This window comes from Macaca thibetana, chromosome 18, assembly GCF_024542745.1.
Source record: "Macaca thibetana thibetana isolate TM-01 chromosome 18, ASM2454274v1, whole genome shotgun sequence".
Taxonomy (NCBI): Eukaryota; Metazoa; Chordata; class Mammalia; order Primates; family Cercopithecidae; genus Macaca; species Macaca thibetana.
This window is the reverse complement of record NC_065595.1, coordinates 1,083,936-1,105,613: the sequence shown is the minus strand read 5'-3', so window position 1 is coordinate 1,105,613 and position 21,678 is coordinate 1,083,936. Positions and strand designations below refer to the sequence as shown.

At 38.3% G+C, this 21,678-nt stretch overlaps 1 protein-coding gene across 2 annotated transcripts in view; it reads left to right on the top strand.

Annotated features, from left to right (window-relative positions):
* Positions 1-21,678, top strand: part of ATP9B (ATPase phospholipid transporting 9B (putative)) — a 295,408-nt gene that overhangs the window by 35,919 nt on the left and 237,811 nt on the right. For both annotated transcript variants that reach the window (XM_050768237.1, XM_050768236.1), the window contains exons 3-5: positions 2,121-2,271; positions 5,006-5,119; positions 16,126-16,234. In XM_050768237.1, the coding sequence (XP_050624194.1) occupies positions 2,121-2,271; positions 5,006-5,119; positions 16,126-16,234 (374 nt within the window). The remainder of the gene's footprint in view (positions 1-2,120; positions 2,272-5,005; positions 5,120-16,125; positions 16,235-21,678) is intronic.

Below are 21,678 nucleotides of genomic sequence, written 5' to 3'. Positions count from 1 at the left end.
GCTTGAACCACCGCGCCCGGCCGAAAGCTTACTCTTTTTTATTTGAAGCCTTATTTAATTTTTCTTTCATTCAAGCATAAACAGATCAAATATCATCATCATTTTACTGAAATCTACTTGACCATTTCCTTTCCTACCTTACCAAGAAATAGTAATGGTGAACATACTTGTTTTGATAATCTTAAATCACTTTAATACCACCCTGATTTATAACTGTTGTGGACTTGAAAGTATGCTTTCAGTTTGGAGGTGTTTGGGTTTATTGTTTCAAAAGTGATGATGGCAGTGCTAAGATATTCCATTCTTGCACAGCTCAGTCTTTGTGTGCTGCGGTGGAAGTTCTAGAATAAGGGTGGGGGGAGCTGGCTTCCTTGGCTATCCCCATGGCAGAGCATCAGCCCCGTGAGAGAGTGCTGCTTAAGGGAGCAGTGCTTGGCAGTCCTTCTCATGCTGGAACAGTCCCTGTTAGGGATGGGCAGCCTCCGAAAAACCAACCTCTGACCTTTCAATGTGAAGGTCTTCCCAGCATAGCTGAGAATTAGATGAATATTCATAGGGATAGTACCAACTTCAGTTGAGACACACACACATGCAGCCTCATAAGGTATGCTACTATGGGAGATTTATGAAGTTTACTTCATATATTCAAATTGATAAATTCAAATACTGAAACCTGTAAGTTTTCAGTATTTGTAAAGTGATTTCTAAAGCATGAGAGCATTACGATTGTAGTAAGGATGTGGCACTCCAGCGTGGGAGACAGCAGTTCTGCGATGGAGCTCTGATGTGTCAGCCTCATTTTATAATCAGCCATATGCTGTCATTTTTATGCAAAATTTTTTGTTAACTTTTAAGCTTCCTTTGTCACAGAAATGAAGAATATTTGACTTATACAGCAGGCTTTCTATTCTAGCCTTGAATATAATTAGAAGGTGAGATTTAACAACTTCCTTTAATAAGCCATTCTTAGTCTTTCTCTACATTTTGAAAATCTGAATTAAACCAAGATGTTAATACTGAAGTTTAAGTTCATGATTGTTTTGTGCTTAAAAGAGATGAATTTGATACCTTTTCGTCATTTTCTGAAGTATTTTAAGAAAAGTTACTTTACTAGAAACTCTATACTCTCCACCCCCAAACAATGGCTTAGATGACCAAGAAGGGGAAGAGTGCTCCTGAAACCCAGACACTATTGGAACAGGGTAAATTTAAAGTTAAAATATTTACTGCATAGATGAAGAGAGCTGTGTGGAAATACAGTCAAGCTTTTATCATTAGAATATCACAGGAAACATTTGTATTCTCTTTAAATATTGGATTGAGCTGTAAATTTTTTTTTTTTTTAAGATGGAGGCTTGCCTAGGCTGAAGTGCAGTGGCATTGTCTTGGCTCACTGCAACCTCTGCCTCCCAGATTCAAGCTATTCTCCTTTCTCAGCCTCCTGAGTAGCTGGGATTACAGGTGCCTGCCACCACAGCTGGCTAATTTTTTTATTTTTAGTAGAGACAGAGTTTTACCATGTTGGCCAGGCTGGTCTCGAACTCCTGACCTCAGGTGATCTGCCTGCTTTGGCCTCCCAAAGTGCTGGGATTACAGATGTGAGCCACCATGCCTGGCCTGAGCTGTAAGTCTTAATATTGCATTAGTTAATACTACTGGAAAAGTCATTTTTTAAGAGTGGAAAAAGTGGTTATTACTTCAGAGAATGAGTCACATCCTGGATTAATTGAAATCTAAGGACTTTTATCATTGAATGGTATGTTGGGAATTACCAGTGGGTAACCTATAGCTATGCCTTTTCTCAACATACAGAGCATTGACCGCTTCAGAATATTAATGGTTTTATTTTGCCAGTAAGAGTGTCTAAACAGAAAGATAATTCCCCTGGGGTTCTAGAAGCCATTGTATATTTATCTAAGACTTTGTATTTTTATGTCAAATTTAAATTTGTGTAACCAACCTGTTATAAGAAGAACCCCACAGATTAGCATTAGGTGTGCTATTAGTGTCTGATAAATACAGAAATAATCAGTATTGGCTCTAAATGTGTACAATTAGTTTGAACTTTTTTAAAAAGCAAAAAAAAAAAGTACACAATATGTATCTTTTGTTTCATACAGTTGCTGTGATTGGCTGGTAAATATTTGTCAAAGAAAGAAAGAACTGAAAGCTCGCACAGTATGGCTTGGATGTCCTGAAAAGTGTGAAGAAAAACATCCCAGGAATTCTATAAAAAATCAAAAATACAATGTGTTTACCTTTATACCTGGGGTAAGACTATTGCATTCTTGGAGATGGGTTGTGTGTCAGACATTGCTGGCTTCCTTTGCTGTAGGACGGAGCCTGTTGAGACTCTGACTTAGGTATTGAGTTGTGTCACATCCAAATCAGTGTCCTTTTGCTTTTGAACCATCTGTGTTCCCAATAATTGTTAAATAATTCATGTGTATTTTTAATGGCTACATCATAGAGTACAGCTCAGGAAAATGTACAGTTTGATTATTGCCTTCAGTTCTTGATAAACAATATTTATATTATTTTAGAAATATAGTATAGACATAATGAAGTAAAGGTAAATAAAATGATCAGAAAACAAGTTATACATTTTGTTTGGCTGGGAACTAGTTTGGAGAAAAAAGTAAATGTAATGTTTAAGCCCTGCCAAGAGATTTCACAAAGAAAATGAAACATTTTTTATATTGAAATGATACAGTAACAAAGTATCTGTAATGTGCGTATTTATATATAGATGTATTTGCTACTTCACATTATAAATCTCAGACCTTGTTATATTGTTATATCATTAGTTATGTTTAATTGGGTATTATGTTAATTTTAAATACTGTAGTTTAAATATTTTATTACTTTTTTGTTGCTAGTGATATTACTGGCTTAAATTATAAAACAGTTCACATACTATTGGAATAGTTGAATACTTTTTGTTTTTTGTATGTCATTCCTTATTTTAATAGATTTATCTATCTTTCTAAAGGAAAAGGAAGCTGGTATTGATTATATTTCTATACCAAAGTTTTTGGCATGTTTTAGGTCTTTTATTTGCAAGAAAAGCTCTTGATTACATGGAATGTGGGCGGCTTTGTCTTGTATATTTAATTTAAATAATCACGCTGACATTGTATTGGGCATTGATTTTACCCCCACCCCCACCTCATCCCCATCCACCTAGTGATTGGCAAATACTTGGTATCTAATGTACTTCTTTATTAAAACCCACAAAACTAATGGCTTCATAATTAAAAGACTGATCTTTTGTCAGGATAATAAAATGTAAACTGTCTTATAGGCAGATAAATATTCACATCTTTATTGAATGAAGCCACTGTTTTCTGCTTAGGTTTAAATTATTAAATACTCACAGATCTCAGAGATTGGCTAAGCAGTGTACGTTTTCCTAAAGGTCAGCAGGTTCAGTCAGTAGACAGTAGAGGATTGATTACAGTCGTTTAAAGCCAGCAGTGCAGCTTAACTTTGATCAGTGTAAGTCCACACAGCCTGCCCAGATTGGCTGCATGCTGAAAATACCTGTGGATGTGACTGTATGATGATTACCATGTATATGAGTTTTTTATCTTAGATTGTCTCTGAAATTAGTCTTTTCATCTAAAATGTAGTATTTTAGAAACATTTGGTAATTACACAGTAGGAATTCTATGTCATTTTTACCACGAATGGCAATTTCAAAATTGCTAATAGATATAATTTATGCTAACTGAGATTTTAAAGAAATCACTAAGGAAAAAGCACTTTATTTCCTGCTGAGATTAATTTATGAAATAATTCAAAACATTCTTAGACAGCAGGTTGAACGTGATTATGAACATAAATGCATTGTCAGTGTAACTGATTTTGAGTCCCACACATCGCTGTATGATGATGCAGATAACCTCATTTTCTGAAAACAAGTTGCAGACTCTGTAGGTCAGCAATGAGCACTTAACCCATTGCCCTGCTTGGTGAAATTTTCATACCTTCCAAGTGGCATAGAAATGGCATCCAAAGAGATTGCGATTTGTAAATTGCAGGTTTGCAAGTTTGATTTGAATTGTGGTGTGCTGTTTGAATTATTCTCATCTGTAAACATAAGTTTTGTTCCATTTTGATTTTCAGTGTAAATCTAATAATTAGAGGCATTTGTAAATTGAGATCTATTCATATATTAGATCTTGGGTTTTCGTCCCTAAAGATAATGATTTGAAGTAAAAACCAAAACCAAAACCTTGCAGTATTGACATTCCTAATATTTTACTGAATGGTGAAATTTCTTTTATATTTGAAAATATTAAGAATTAACAACCCAAAGACCATAAGAGTAGGTGAGTAGTTGTCTTCTTGAAAATTGGTCTGCAGTTACAACTTCTTATATTTTGTCTTTTTTAATGTTTTGAGGGAAGTAAATACCCACAGGAGATTAAGGCAGTCTATCTCGTGAAGTCAGCCTGTTCACATTTGGCTTGTTCACTCAGTCTTTGTAAAGCCACCTGGATGTCCGTGTTAAAAAAAAAAAAGTGGCTATTTATTTGTTTTTTACCACTTCATAAATATAAGATTAATATGTCTTTTCCATTGTAAGATTTTCTGAGTCATTATCAAGATACACCTGTATATTTACTGGCTTACTAACATTGGGAAGGTTTTGCTATCTTTTTTTGATGTTCATGTAAAAACTTACTAAATGAGTATGGAAAACTGGAAAATCTCATATAAGAAAAATAAAAAAACTTTTAGGTGACATTTTTAAACATAATTGAACGTCCTAATTGTCTTATTTTCAGTTTATTTAAAATATATTTTGGGAGTAACCTTACCTTTCTTTGTAATATAGCTATTAGAAAGCCAATGTGAAAATTAATACATTTACTTTGAATCAGAACATATTCTCACTGATGGAAATGTGGTTATATGTTGTGCTGATTTTAACTGTTTAATTTAGGTATTAAATTTTTTCCTTGTAGGAATTTTGTTAATTTTCTCTTTTCCTTTTTAGGTTTTGTATGAACAATTCAAGTTTTTCTTGAATCTCTATTTTCTGGTAATATCCTGCTCACAGTTTGTGCCAGCATTGAAAATAGGCTATCTCTACACCTACTGGGCTCCTCTGGTAAAAGAAAAGACTTTAAAAATTAAGTTAAATTATGAAATATTTAGAATATAGTTTTAAGAGTTGAGATGGTTAAAAGTTAAGTTGACCAGATTTTACAAACATGATGTTGTTGCAGTGCATCACTGAAATTCTTGTAAACGATTTTGCTGAGTGACTTCAGTCCCTCTGAGAACCATGGGAAGCGTGGTGGTAGCACGCTGCCTGTAGAGTGGTGGCAGAGGGGTAAAAGATTTTGCTGAGTGACTGCAGTCCCTCTGAGAACCATGGGAAGCGTGGTGGTAGCACGCTGCCTGTAGAGTGGTGGCAGAGGGGTAAACGATTTTGCTGAGTGACTCAGTCCCTCTGAGAACCATGGGAAGCGTGGTGGTAGCACGCTGCCTGTAGAGTGGTGGCAGAGGGGTTGACCTCAGTCCCTCTGAGAACCATGGGAAGCGTGGTGGTAGCGCGCTGCCTGTAGAGTGGCGGCAGAGGGGTTTTCCTTGGTCATTCTGCACCTGTGTTAAGGGTGCAGGTCATCAGCAGCTCCCTCCTGTGTGATGCAGCTGTTGGGAATGGGGCTGTGGGTCTGTTCTGTTACTCTCTTCACACCCTGACCATGGTGAGCATTCTGAAATATCCAAGTGCAGTACATACGATGTCTGGTTGACATCTCAGTGCATAAAGTTTTTCAAAAGGCCAATGATGCAATGATGCTTGTCAGTGAATGTTTCCATTTCAAACATATGCTGTCTTGATAGTCTTAAGCTATTGGCTGATAGTTTTCATTGACTTTTAGCTTGTACAGACAAGATGTACATCATCTTTCCTCCTTTCATGGAAAAATGTACTACTTCCTTTATTTTTATTCTTTTGGAGCTAGAGTCTCACCCTGTTGCCCAGGCTGGAGTGTAGTGGCATAATCTCAGCTCACTGCAACCTCTGCCTCCTGGACTCACACAGTTCTCCTACCTCAGCCTCCTGAGTAGCTAGGATTATAGGCGTGTACCACTACACCTGGCTATTCTTGTGTTCTTAGTAGAGATGGCATTTCACCATGTTGGCTAGGCTGGTCTCAAACTCCTCACCTCAAATGATCCACCTACCTCAGCCTCCCAAAGTGCTGGAATTACAGGCATGAGCCACCGCGCCTGGCCTCTACTTCCTTTCTTGGATTTGCTCCCTTTTGGGCAGATGACCCGAGGAATCTAGGTAGGAAACGCAGAGAGTGAAAGGGTTCCTTCAGTGAAAGAAGAGTGCAGTCCTCGGGGTCCACGTGAGTTGTGGCCTTCCACATGGAGAGCCGAGCTGTCTGCTCCTGAGGGATCTGTCCTGGCTTGGGTAGGCTCCATCTCCCTAACCAGAGGGCTCCAGATGAAGCAGGAGAACTGGAAGACAGATTCAATTCTTGTTTCCTGGACAGGCACAGTCAGGCTTTCCTGTTTGCCTGTAGTAAAACCATGCTGAGGGACATTTTTTGAATTCTCTTTCACATAGACTTCATAGTAGGGTGGATTTGAGGAATGAGTAACTTTATATGTAATATAAACACAAAATTACTAGATAAATGAATACTTTTTAGCTTATTAAATTAGTAAGATTGAAAGAGACGTTGGAGCTGAGCATGGGTAAAACTGTAACACTGTGGTGCTCATCTCATTAGTATAGATGCAGCAAGCTCCCCCGTTGGTGTGCATAGTGTGCATGCACACCTGTGTTGCCTTTATGGAGGGTCATTGATAATATATATTAAAGACCTGTTACTTGAGGAATTTATCCTAAAGAAATGATGATTGATCAAAGTCTAAAGAATGTCCATTATAAATATTTTAAAAAATCAAATGTCTAACAATAGATTATTTAAACTCTGCTATATCCTGTGTACTTGTTGGAATACTGTGTAGCTTTAAAAATGGTGATTAGGAAGTGTTTAGTAACATAAAAGTTACATATTAGAATAAGTTTTAAAAGGTGGCTCAAAATATGTATAGAATGAAATCCACAGTTCTTTTGATCAGTCAGTATTGAGCTCCTTCATGTCCAGCCCTAGTCTAGGAAATGTTGATACAACAGTGAACAAGACAAACCAGAGCCTGTTCTAATAGAATTAAAATTCTGGGAGAGAAGGCAGTATACTCCTAATGCCACGTAGCCAACCATCAGGCTATGAAGAAGAAAATGGGAAGCAGGAAAAACGAGTAGAGGATGAAGGGGGTGTTCTATATGGGATGGTCAAGGAAGGCCTCTCTTGTGAGGTGACATTGGAATGACATCTTACTGGTAAAACAGTCAGACAGGTATGAAACAGGGAAGAGGGTTGCAGGCAGAGGAGCAGCTGCAGAGGTCTTGGACTGTTTTAGCATGCTCCAGGGTGTGAGGAGATCATCCAGAAGAAGGGTGTGGGTGGGAAGAAGCAGTTGGAAAGGAGGTCACAGGGCCTGGCGTCAACTTTTCCAATCCTCTCAGATTTCGTCCTGGGTGGAAAAGGAAGCCGTGTGTTTGTGTATGTATTACATATATTCACACACAGAAGAAACACTGAAGTGTATACAACAGAATTTTGAAAGTTGTTGTTGAAGCTAGGTAACCGTGGAAGGGGGTATAGATAACTATTTTTCCTTTCTTTTCTCCACCTTCCACCACATTAGCAGTAACCAATTCTGAATGTGAGATTATAATTCCTGTGTATCTGTTAATAGTTTTACTACGTTTATATCTATAATTAAAACAATAAGCAGTACTATTTTGTATGCTTTAAAATTTTTTATAAAGGTTATTTTTTTTTTTTTTTTTTTGAGACGGAGTCTTGCTCTGTCACCCAGGCTGGAGTTCAGTGGCCGGATCTCGGCTCACTGCAAGCTCCGCCTCCCGGGTTCACGCCATTCTCCTGCCTCAGCCTCCCGAGTAGCTGGGACTACAGGCGCCTGCCACCTCACCCGGCTAGATTTTTGTATTTTTTTAGTAGAGATGGGGTTTCACCACGTTAGCCAGGATGGTCTTGATCTCCTGACCTCGTGATCCGCCCGTCTCGGCCTCCCAAAGTGCTGGGATTACAGGCTTGAGCCACCGCGCCTGGCCTATAAAGGTTATCTTAATCTGTGTGGCCTATTGCAACATACTCTTTTTTTTTTTTTTTTTGGACGGAGTCTTGCTCTGTCACCCAGGCTGGAGTGCGCTGGCGCCATCTGTGCCCACTGCAAGCTCTCCCACTGCAAGCTCTGCCTCCTGGGTTCACGCCATTCTCCTGCCTCAGCCTCTCGAGTAGCTGGGACAACAGGCGCCCGCCACCATGCCCAACTAATTTTTTGTATTTTTAGTAGAGACGGTGTTTCACTGTGTTAGCCAGGATGGTCTCGATCTCCTGACCTCGTGATCCACCTGCCTTGGCCTCCCAAAGTGCTGGGATTACAGGCGTAAGGCGTAAGCGACCACGCCCGGCCGATTATATTTACGATTTTAATGTATTTATTTCTAGCCCCTTTTTTTCTATTCATAGCTTTCACAGTTGTATTTACTGCTTAAATATCATTTCCCAGCTGGGTGCTCATGCCTGTAATCCCAGCACTGTGGGAGGCCAAGGCGGGAGGATATCTTGAGCTCAGGAGTTCAAGACCAACCTGGGTAAGATGGTAAAATTCCATCTCTGCCAAAAAATAGAAAAATTAGTTGTGTGTGGTGGTGCATATCTTTAGTCCCAGCTACTCAGGAGGCTGAGGTTGGAGAATTGCTTGAGCCTGGGAGGCAGAGGTTGTAGTGAGCCAAAATTGCGCCACTGCACGGCGGCCTGGGTGACAGAGTGAGACCCTGTCTTCAAAAAACAAAAAATTGCCTCGTGGGTTAAAACTGTTTTAACTTAAACAATGATGGTCTGAGAACACAAATTCTTCTTTAAAAAGTAAAGGAAAATGTATTTATGTATATTTTGCTTCGGCCTTTTGAACTTACCGTGATTTAACTAGCTTTCAACCAGAGAAAATGTCCTTTAGATGGTTCTTTATGAAGAACTTTATTTGATTTGTTCACAAAATTGATGATCTTGGCCATACTTGAGTGAAGTGCACGCAAGCACACACACATCTGTTTATCAAGACAAGAAAACATTTCTTTGTTTTTTCTTTTCATATGCTCGTTCATTTCCAGTTCTAGCTGCAATTTTTAGTCCTTTAACTTGAATTTTCATCCTGTTATTTTGAAGTACTTTATCATTTTTTGACATATATTAGCTTTAATTATTTTTGGATAAGTACTTCAATAAGCAACTACTTCAATATTCATGTAAAAGATGTTGTTATTCCACTACATTTGCGTTTTAAGTTTTTAGAGAAGTGAAAAGCCACTTTTTCCATTTGAATGATGCTTGACGTTGCCTTCTGATATACCTAGATGAATTCTCTCGTGTCCTGAATATCATATTGTTAGATCTGAGAATTGATCTACTTTTTAAATCATTTTCTTTTGTTCTTTGGTTTGGCAGCAACCACAATTGATGCTACCTTTCAGATAACAAATGATGAATAGTATGCTTTCACTGTTTATATGCATCTTAACCTTTGATTGAGCAAATATCTTAAAAAGTTGATGTGCACCTTAGGCTTACCTTCAAATCTGAGAAGCAAGCTTACTAGGGCATATTGATTCTTTTAAAAAGCTTTTAAAAATGTTGAAAATCAAGACAGTTTGAAAAATTAGACAAAGTTAAGGAATAATTAAACATACACTAAATCTAAAGAAATCTCTTTAAAGGAAACTATTTAAAATAATGCAAATTTGAAAATACATATAGATGTCTCTTTTTAACTGAAGAAAATGTTCTTCCACAAGAATTCCTCATAAGCCCTTGAGTTCTTGCATTTTCTGTACCAGTTTATATTAACCCCGTTGTGTCCAGTGCCTGTAACACTATGTGATCTTTTTATATACATTGACTTCTTTTCAATTTTTTCTCGTTCTCTAAGGTTCTATAACTTTCTCAAGGAAAAGATACTAGTTAACATTTCCAGATTTCTTCTAGCCAAAATCCTACCACTGAGGCATAAAACCATTTTACAGTTGTCGGTTGTAAAATTCTATTTCTGTTGTTCACTAATTTTAAATAAAACAAGTTACTTCAAACTTACTCCCTCTGTTCTCTAACTAAAATTGAGATGTTTTTGAAAACAGTGATAGCTTAATTAATATTTCTTTTTAAGTTACTTTTGGTAATATTATTTATTAGCTCTAGGTCTGAACTAATTTATGTTATATTTTCCCATATAGTAGAAGTGTAAATTGAAAATAAGTTGATTTCATTACATTATCATGTCTGGATGAAGATTACCTTTCATATTCAGCTTTCAGAACAATTCTTTAAAGCAAAGCTTGTGTAATCAGAGTAACAAAACAGAATGTCATGCTTCTATCAAAATGAATGAGGTAGAATAGATCTGTCTATGCAGAAGATCTTTAGATAAAGACAGCTCTGGCTCTAACAATTTTTAACATTGTATCTTCTATATAAAATGTCTTCTGCTACTTTGTTAATAGATAATTGGCAACCAGATAGGCTGTAGGCGAGAAATCAATCTATGAGGACTTTGATTTTTCAGTCTTATTTAAAAATCCTTCCTTCCATCCACTCTTTTTTCATGTGCATGTCTCTGCATTAGAGGTGTGGGCAAAGTAAGAAAAGGAAAACAAAATGCAATTGCTTGGAATCATGCAGAGACAACCATTGTTAGTGATCTGTGTGGCCTTGGTAAGGTTACTTACCCCCTTTGTTGTCTCAATTCGCTTATCTGTAAATTAGAGGTAAAGATACATACTTTGTAAGACCTTTGCGCCATTTAAAAGGGGTAACTCATTTAGGATACTTGGAAAAGTGTATGGCACATGATAAGCCGTCAAAGGCAAACCTGTAATGTACCCATCTAACTTTTTCTCCTTTTACAAAAATGTGTATTGTTTTGGACTCACTCCACGTGGTTCTTGGGTTATCTGGAGAAACAGGAGAAAGGCTGTGGACAAGCCATGTGAGAAGAAGTCCATGTTGTCCAGTCTGTCTGACACACTCGTGCACAAATACTGCTGTTTCCAGGATGTCAGTAGTTTATATGGCCCTTCTGCTTCCAGTTTTGATTTTTCTAGGGAGCAGTGTTATAGCATAAACCTCTGACCTGGTTGGTACCGAGGTAGTGGGAAGACCTAAGTGCTCCTACAGTAAGACTTGCTTACTCCAGTCCTCCATAAACCACCAATCTGTAATGATCCATTTAAGAACTCAGATCTAAACTCTTACGGTAGAGGCTCATTTTATTGTAGACTCCAGTGGCAGAAGGAAATGGTGGCCTTAACTTCCCTTTCCTTTAGTCTCTTTTATGTTCCTAGGCTGGCCATTGGGCATTTCCTCAGGATAGATATGCTGGAGATGGACGTGGTGGTGGTGACATCTTTTGGATGTTGAGAATCCTACACTTGTGTTACTTATTCAGAGAAACAGATTTGGAAATGTGTCGTAAGGCAGCTTGGACACTCTCATAGTCCTTGCCCGTGACCAGGATCCTGTTTCCTCTTAACAGTGTTTAACTCCTGTTTTCAGGACTTGGGACCTAACCCTCTTTGTTCTGTCTTCTTTAATACTACTTCATTTGAAGTAGGAGCTTAATTTCACTGACTTCCTCGAGTTCTTAGGAACTAGCACATTTTTGTGGTTTATGATTACTTAATGAATTTGGTTAACTTTTGCTGTCTTTAAGCCATAAGTTTAAAGGGGTGAAAATTAGAGTCACCTGGAGAGTTTAACATATGTGTCTGAGATCTCTTCCCTGGAAATTAGAGGTAAAAGTACACGTTTCAGATAGGGTTGGAGCAAATTTGTGTTCCAAAAGTCTTTCAGGTGATTATGATATGCTTACCTGATTAAAAAACACTCCTTTAAAATATTGTCTATACTATATAAATAAAATGTGCTTGCTAATCACTTTCATTCTCTGTCTCAGTGAGTCACAAACAGAACTTTAAGAAGTTACCTCTGCATCATGAACATGAGTCTGTAGCAGTAAATCTTCTCTTAGTGGGAATAGCCGCAGACAAGTATATTTCCTGGATTCAAAGATGCATGTTTTTTATGTTATTAAAATTGAGCTGTGGCTTATAAAATGTGTATATTTACAATGCTGTTGTCTTCCTACCCAAGACTACTACGAAAATAATACTGATGTATCTTAAAACCAGTGACATCGTTGAATCAAGGAAATAGAGCATTTCCTCATATGACTCTGTGCTATGAATTTCTTACTTGTGGACATTCAGGTTATTTCTAATTTTTCATATTCATGCTGTGATCCTAGAATTTTTCCTTTAGGATAAGTTTCTAGAAGTAAAACCACTTGGTTAAATATGTGCAAATTTTAAGGCTTTTGATAATACCAACTTTCTTCGAACTTTTTTGGGGATGTCTGCTGCTTTTGCTTTTCATATTCATTTTCTTTGTTTTTCTGTTGCTAACTCTAGTTCAATAAAACGATGAATTTATATTCAAGTTCTTCTTTGTCTCTAACTAATAGGCTTTTTGATGACTACTTTTATTTCATTGCTGCTTTGTCATGACTTGTTATCAGCTTTGAAGAAACTAGCCATCATTCCCTATTGTATATTCTTCACTCTATTATGGAGACATTTATTATAATACAAAAATTTCTTCTATTCTTAAAATTTTGTACTTTACACAGCTGGCATCACTCTTAGTCATAAAAGACTGAATGTGTTCCCCTTAAGCTTAGGAACAAGGGTGTTTGCTCCCACCAGTTCTATTCAACGTTGTATTGAAGGTAAATAGGGCAGTTAGAAGAAAATGAAGTAAAAGGCGTCTAGATGGAAAGAAAGAAGAAAGTCTCTCTCTAGTCACAGATGGCTTGATCTTGTTTATAGGAAAACCTAGGGAATCTACACACGGAAATATTGTAACTAAACAAAATGAATTAGCAGGGTTGCAGGATACAAGATGAACATACAAAAGTCACTTGTATTTCTAGCAATGACCATCCCAAAATGAAATTAGGATAACAATTCCATTTATAATTTCATCAAAAAGAAAATAATAGGAATAAACTTAAAGCATGAAATTACATACTGAAAACTATGAAAGAATTTTGAAAAAAATGAAAGGTCTGAATAAGTGGAAAGTCGTTCATTAGTTGAAGGACTTAATATTGTTAAGATGGCAGCACTCTTCAAATTGACCTACAAATTTAATCCAATGCTTAACAGAATCCTAGCTGGCTTTTTTTTTATTTAAAAAAATTTTTTTTGGATAAATTGGCAGATTGAGCCTAAAATCCATATGAAAATACAAGGGACTCAGAGTAGTTAATACATCATAGAAAACAATAGATCAAAGTTGGAGGACTCACACTTTCCCATTCCCAAACTTACTACAAACTGCGTGATCAAGACAGTATGGTACTGACATAAAGATAGGTGCATAGATCAATGTAATTGAGAATCCAGAAATCAACCTTGACATTTATGACACATTGATTTTCAACTAGGGCACCAAAATAGTAACTCCTATAATTCAACAATTAAACCTTGGAAAGAAGTAGGTAAAGGGTCTGAATAGACATTTACCCAAAGAAGATATACAAATGGCCAATAAGCATGTGAAAAGTTGTTCACCATCATTAGTCAGTAGAGGAATGCCAGTTAAAACCAGAGATACTACTTCACACCTAGTAGGATAGCTACAATACAAAGGGCAGACAGTAACAAGTGTTGGTGAGGATGTGGAGATGTTGGTACCCTCATTAGTTGCTGGCGGGAATATAAAGTGGTGGAGCCACTTTGAGGAACAGTTTGGCAGTTCCTCAAAATACTACACGCAGAATTACCATGTTGTCACCCAGAATAGGAAAACCCATAGAGACAGAAAGGAGATGAGTCATTGCCAGGGCCTAGGAGTGGGAGGGAGTGGGAGGTGACTTCCAATGGGTATGTTGCTTCTTTTTGGGGTGATGGAAATTTTCTAAAATTAGATGACAGTGATGGTTGTACAACTCTGTGAAGGTACTAAAAAACGAATTGTATACTTTTATAGTGTTAATTTTATGGCATGTGAATTATATGTCGATAAAACTATTATCTAAAAAAAGAATACAGCGTGTGCTAAAGGACCTAAGTGAGGTCTTACTCTGCTTATCAGCCGTTGTCTTCAGTGGAGACCAGGGCAAATACATGGCACATGCCGTACCATGCCTGCCTTTTTTGCAAGTGGGGCACATCACAATTTGTTCATGGCTGCTTTTTCCTTGAGTCCAAGAGTGGCTTTAGGATACTTCTCAAAACAATGCTTCCAATAACCCCTGGGAATACACTGGCAAAGATCAGAAAGACATGGTGTTTCAGGAGACTACTCATAGTTCCCTAGTGTTGAAGGATACGGCAGTATTGAGTGGGGGACAAGGCTAGAGATCTGTCTATTCGTACGGTTGGGGACTTGGGGAGAGCACTGTATTTCAGTGGGATAGCTGGGGAGAGCCTGGGTCTGGCTGGGGTGCCACACAGAATGCAGTCAGGCTGGAGAGAGGTGTAGAAGGAAGCACAGTTAGCAGTTGGAGGAAGGAGCCATAGTATTGCTTATGGACGATGGCAGTGGGATGGGTAGAGAATTGGGCCATCAGTGGACTGAGGCCAGCTTTGGGGTGACTGGATAAAGAGGGGTACATGGCACCAGGAGAATGTGCTGTCCAGGAAGCCAAGGGATGGGGAATTAGAAAGAGGGCCTGGTGAACGATTGTAATGCACAGAGGAATGGGAAGTTTCTTGAGATGGTCCACCTTACTTGAGAGTAGTTTTAGTCAAGTGGTGGTAGAAGGAAATTGTGGCAAGTGGAGAAGTAAACTGGATGTGAAAAGGTTTCCGATGGTGCAGAGTGCAGGCTAAGGGCTCGATGTGCTCAGGGAGAGAGATGGTTGTAGGGCCAAGGGAGGCTCATGATTAGGGGGAGAGCACACAGTGTGGCTGAAGAGAGATGGCAGAGGGGCTGAAAAGGAGTGAGAGAGACAGGCTGTCAGGTTGATTTTGAATGGGAAAGAGACTGGAAGAATCCATGTTTAAGTCATGACTGTTGAAGGGGTTTTCAAATAGGACACATGAGAAAAATACCATTTCAGTAAATATAAGAAACATTCTCCAGCAGCACACTTAATTTGGCCTATTGGTTATACAGAAAACAAAAAACTGAAATAAAATAGATTATTTTGCTTTCAGTGGACATACATCCAGTGTTCCGTTATTTACCGTTTTGACTGAAGCAAGGTCATCATTAATAATAGAGATTGACTTGAAGAATATTTCTGTAACATGTCAGAAAATATATATGCAGCCTTTAAAAATGATGGGCATTAGCTTTCTATTAGTCGTATAATGGGCTTCACAATAAATTATGAGGATATAAAATTTTTTTTCTAGATAGCATCATATTAGTAATAGTCAGATTTTTGCTTAAAAGTGAGATGAAAGCACTATAATTGTTCATTAATTGTTCACTATAATTGTTCATCTACTGGAGTTATATAATAATGCACTATGTAAGAAAATTGATGTGTGATTATCTATCTGGGAATTGTTTTGTGTTCCTAAATACTTTTATTCTGTAAGAAAAATTTAAGTGCAGAAATTAAGTATAAGATTTTTATGTCAGTGATTGTAAATTTTGTATTTGAATGCCCAGGTATTCTAAATGTAATTTGTGGGTTTATCGAAGATTGTTAATTTCTTTTTCTTTGGGTTACTAGGTATTTTCTGACATTTAGCTTGAAGTATATATTAGGAGGTGAATTAAAAATTTTGGGAGTATACTAAGAGTTGTAAGCCTTTTACAGTGAATCCTTTTGTAATATTTCATTGTTACTTTTTGACATTTTTGATTTTCATTTATTTTATGTTTTAGAGAGTAATATAAATGGAAGGAAAAAAGTTAAACCAAGTAACAAATAATTTTCTCTTTTTTGTTAAAGTTCAGTTTTCTAAAAATACCTTATTTTGTTTTATAGGGATTTGTCTTGGCTGTGACTATGACACGGGAAGCAATCGATGAATTTCGGCGTTTTCAGCGTGACAAGGAGGTGAATTCACAGCTATATAGCAAGCTTACAGTAAGAGGTCAGCAAGATGCTTTAATCGTGCTTAGCGTTTGCTTACTGTAATTATCATTTTAGAGTTAACATAACAAATGTATGAAAACATTTTAATTCTATTACTGGAAATAGTATTATGTGATTGTGTATGATATCTAATTAATTTCCTTATAATGTATAGTGCATGCAATTTTAGGGTAGACTTTTGTTCATTCTCTAGATGTTTGGATGTATGTCGTGCACACATATATACAAACGCACACACAACCACACAGGCATGTACATATATTATTAATAATCATATAATGTGCCCTATTGGTATATACATATTTTCTGAGAGGCATAATGTCACTTTATCTAAAATCTATCTTGGTATTATATTTTAAACACACTCATAAAGGTCAAACGTCTATACCATGGCATTAACCTATTCTTAAGTACAGAGGCCTTTGAACAACAGAAATAAATATCGTGATCCGAGATGGTAACTGATGCATACACGTTTCTCCTTCACCTTCATTCAGGGCCTTAACTCTTGCTTCACTTACATCTTTCAAGCGCTTGTTTATGATTTTTCAGTCCATAGTAGTAAAAGAAGCAATGTATTAAGAAGAGAGGGAGGAAAATGATTACAGGTAGGCATGAGACAGTAAAAAAGTGACTGAAAACCTTGGGAATAAGGGAGACGCTCAAAAACAGAATGGGTATTCATAATAACCCCAAAGTCTGTTTAAAAAGTTTACAGTGGATTTTTATCTTCTGTTTGTAAGAGGACATTTACAATGAATTATTTAACTTGAGATAGTACCTTCAAAAATGACTTACTTTTAACACCTTATTGGGCTGTATTTCACGTAACATAAAATTTATCCATGTAAAGTATACAATTCAGTGTTTTTTGGTATATTCATAAAGTTGTGCAGCCATCACCATCACCGTCATTTAAGTTTAGCACACTTTTGACATTCTCAGAAGGAGCCCTGAATACATTAGAAGGCAGTAGTCATTCTCTGTTTCCTTCACCACCCTACCCCAGCTCCAGGCAGCCACTGTTCTCCTTTTTTGTCTCTGTGGTTTTGCCCACTCTGCACATTTCATATCAATGGAATTATGCAACATGTGGCCCTTTGTCACCAACTACTTTCACTGGGCATGTTTTCAAGGTTCATCTGGTAGTAACTTTCATCAGTACTTTATTTCCTTTTGCTGCTCAGTAATATTCCAATGTATGATAGAGCACGTTTTGTGTATCCATTCATTAGCGGATAGACATTTGGGGTTGTTTCTACTTTGTGACTGTTGTGAATAATGCAGCTATGGACATTTGTGTACAAGCTTTTGTGTGAAAATTGTTTTCATTTATTTTGGATATATACCTAGGAGTGAAATTGCTGGATTATTTGGTAACTCTATGGTTAGCGTTTTAAAGAATTGTCAACCTGCTTTCCTAATTGGCCACACCATTTTACATCCCTACCAGCAATGGATGAGGGTTCCAGTTTTCCCACATCCTCACCTGTACATTACTCTCTGCCTATTTTATTGTAGCCACTGCTTTTTGATTAGAGTGGGTGTGAAGTAGTATCTCGTCGTGGTTTGGGTTTGTATGTTCCTAATGATTAATGATGTTGAGCATCTTTGCATTTGCTTATTAGCTGATTAGCTGTTTGTATATCTTTTCTGGGTAAATAACTGCTCAGATCCTTTGCCGAGTTTTTTTTTTTTTTTTTTCTTTTTTTGAGACGGAGTCTTGCTCTGTCGCCCAGGCTGGAGGGTAGTGGCACGATCTCCGTTCACTGCAGCCTCCGCCTCCCAGGTTCAAGCAATCCTCCTGCCTCAGCCTCCCGAGTAACTGGGTTTACAGGTGCCTGCCACTGCGCCTGGCTGACGTTTTGTATTTTTAGTAGATACGGGTTTCACTATGTTGGCCAGACTGGTCTTGAACTCCTGACCTCGTGATCCACCCGCCTCGGGCTGGGATTACAGGTGTGAGCCACGCCCATCCCTTTTGCCAACTTTTTAACTGGGTTGTTTAATTCATTTTGTGTATGGGGTAAGGTGTGGGTCCATATTCTTTTGTATCAGGTTGTCCTAGTATGATCTGTTGGAAACAATGTTTTTTTTCCATGGAGTTGAAAAATTATTAAAACTCTTTGATGCTTGAATGGTGGCATGGTGGAGGAAGGATGAAGAAGGTAGGCCTTAGTATTGGAGGAAAAAACCCCCAAATGGCCTGGTAAATTATGTATAACTTTGCATTGTCTTTGTAAGAATATAATATAGATCTATCTTATTTTTAAAATTGTTGTAACGGAGGGGCTAGGCAGAGATGTTTTTCTGGTGTATTAATTGTATCATTCAGAAATAACTAGAGTGGTGATGGCAGTGAAATGGCAGAGTTGGCGGCTCCATTTGTCTGCCCTTCCACAGAAACATTGAAAATCAGGCAGAAACTGTTAGAACTAACTACTTCAGAGCTCTAGAAAAGTCAAAGGTTTACAGCACCCAGGAAATTGCTGCTTCCAGAAAAAGTCAACCTAGAAACAGTTGGAAAGATTTTTCCCCACAATTGCCTTGATCTCAACACCTTCTCCCAGTCCTGTAACAGGGCACTAGTCTTGAAGATGATGGCCCATGTTCGCTGTTTGCAGCTTATTCCAAAAGAATTGTTTCTGCGTCTAACCAGTTGGGGGACTGCTTGGAGGGTTGACGCTAGGTGCTTGTCTTTTTTCACCTAACTTGAACTCAGGACAGAAAAGCAGAAATGTAGCGGGATTTCTCAAACATATGCAAGGCTAATGAACAGCCTGTAGTAGCCTAGGGCAAAAGATGACAGTCAAGCCAGACAGTAGAGTGTCAATTGCCAGGCAGAAGAAGCTGGGGAGGGAGTCTCTTTGGGAAATTTGAGCATTCAGAAATTCCCCTGTGCTGCTGGGAAGTTTGAAAGTGACATGCAAGCCAAGAACTGGAGGCACGCTCAGATCTAAAGTCTTTCCCTCTGGCTGGTTTCTAGGCTCAGTGCAAGTAGGAGGGGAAGGATGCAGCAGAGTTGTTAATGGCCTGGCTAAATCCTGCGTGAGGCTGCAGCACAGAGCCAGGCTGCAAAGCCCAGGACAGGTTTTGTTTGGGTTTGTTTCCTCCTCCCCTGCCCCTCCTTTTTCTCTCTTCATATTGAAGGGAATCTTTGTCAGAACACTGTCTGAATATAAGAATGGAAGAGAGACTTTAGAGACCATCCATGATAAAGAATACACACTTTACAAAAATAGTGTAGAAAAATCAGTAGACGAACACAGCTACAGCATGTAACAATAAAATCAACCAAGAAGAGGGAGAAATAGCTAATTTCAAGAATTACCCGGTTATAATATATGTCCAGTTTTCTTTTTTCTTTTTTTAGACAGAGTCTTGCTCTGTCTCCCAGGCTGGAGTGCAATGGTACGATCTCAGCTCAGTGCAATCTCTGCCCCCCCGGCTTCAAGTGATTCTCCTGCCTCAGCCTCCCGAGTAGCTGGAATTACAGGCATGTGCCACGATGCCTGGCTATTTTTTGTATTTTGTAGAGATGGGGTTTCACCATGTTGGCCAGGCTGGTCTCGAACTCCTGACCTCAGGTGATCCACTTGCCTTGGCCTCCCAAAGTGCTGTGATTATAGGTGTGAGCCACTGTGCCCGGTGTGTGTTCAGTTTTCTACAAAAAACATTACAAAGTATGCAACAAAACAAAATGTGGCCCACTCCCAGAAGAAGGTAATAGTAGCTGCCCCTGAGGAAAGCCAGACATCAGACTTAGGAGACAAAAAGTTTAAATCAGCTGACTTAAGTGTGCCAAGGTGCTCAAGGAAATCATGGGGATATTGCTTAAAAGATATCAGGAGAATGATGTAAGAACAAGTAGAGGATTATCTAAAGGAAGCAAACAAATTCTGGCACTGACAAGTATAGTAGGTGGAAAGAAATACTAGAGGGTTTCAGTAACGGAATTGAGCACACCAGAGAATCAGTGAACTTAAGCCTAGGTCAATTGTACTTACCCAGTTTGAGGAGCAGAAAGAATGGAAAAAAAAAAAAAAGAGCAGCTCTTAAGAGACCTATGGGACAGCATCAAGCATACCAGATACACATGATGGAGATGCAAGAAGGCGAGGAGAAAGAGGACAGAGAAAATATATGAAGGGATAATGGCCAAAAACTTTCTAAATTTGATAAAAGACATTAATCTGTACATTGAGGAAGTGCAGCAAAGCCCATGAAGGATAACAGGAGAAAAATCCATAATGAGATACATAACCAAGCAGCTGACACCCACAGACTAAGAGGACACCCTGAAAGCAGAGAGAGAAGTAACTGGTCACACACAAGGGACCCTCAGTAGGATTTATCAGAAGCCATGGGGGTCTGAAGGCATTGGGGTGACATTTTAAAAATGGTGAGAGAGGAGCAAAAAAAACCTGTCAACTAAGAATTCTGTATCTGGTAAAACTGTCATTCAGAAATGAAGAAGTTTTCTGGGCCTGGTGGCTCATGCCTGTAATCTCAGCACTTTGGGAGGCCGAGGCAGGTGGATCACCTGAGTTCGAGACCAGCCTGGCCAATGTGGTGAAACTCTGTCTGTACTAAAAATACAAAAATTAGCTGGGCATGGTGGTATGCACCTGTAATCCCAGTTAGTCAGGAGGCTGAGGCAGGAGAATCGCTTGAACCTGGGAGGCAGAGGTTGCAATGAGCTGAGATCATGCCACTGCACTCTAGCCTGGGTGAAAGAGCAAGACTCCGTCTCAAAAAAAAAGCCAAAAAGAAGTTGTTAAGACATTCACAGATAAACAAAAGCTAATACACTTTCGTGCATCTAAGGGCATTATCAAAAATGTAAAAAGAAAGAATGAGAGAAAATTGTGTATCTGATAAGGATCCAGTATCCAGGATACATGAAGAACTCTTACAATTTCAACATCAGAAAGATAATCCAATTAGAAAATAGACAAACGACCTGAACGGACAGTTCTCCGAAGAAGATATACAGATGGCCAACATGCATGTGAAATGATAAGTCAGTCAACAGCCTTAGACCATAGGGAAGTACAAATCTGTATGAGGCATCACCATACACCACTGGGTTGGCTATAATTTTGAAAATAAAGAATATCGCGTGCGAAAGAGGATCTGGAGAAATTGGAATGTTTGCACATTGCTTGTGGGAACAAAGTGGTTCAGCAGCTGCGGAAAACACACTTTCAGTTTCTCAAATGGTTTAAAAGAATTTAAAGCAGGGACCCAGTGTTTATTTAGTGTTTATTCACTATTTACAATAACCAAAACGTGATAATACCCCGGATGTTCACTAAAAGATGAGCGGATAAACGAATGGATAGCAAATTGAGAAATCATGAAGGGTTGCTACATGCTACAACCTGGATGAACCTCAAAAACATTATGCTATGTGGAAGAAGCCAGATGCAAAAGGTCCCA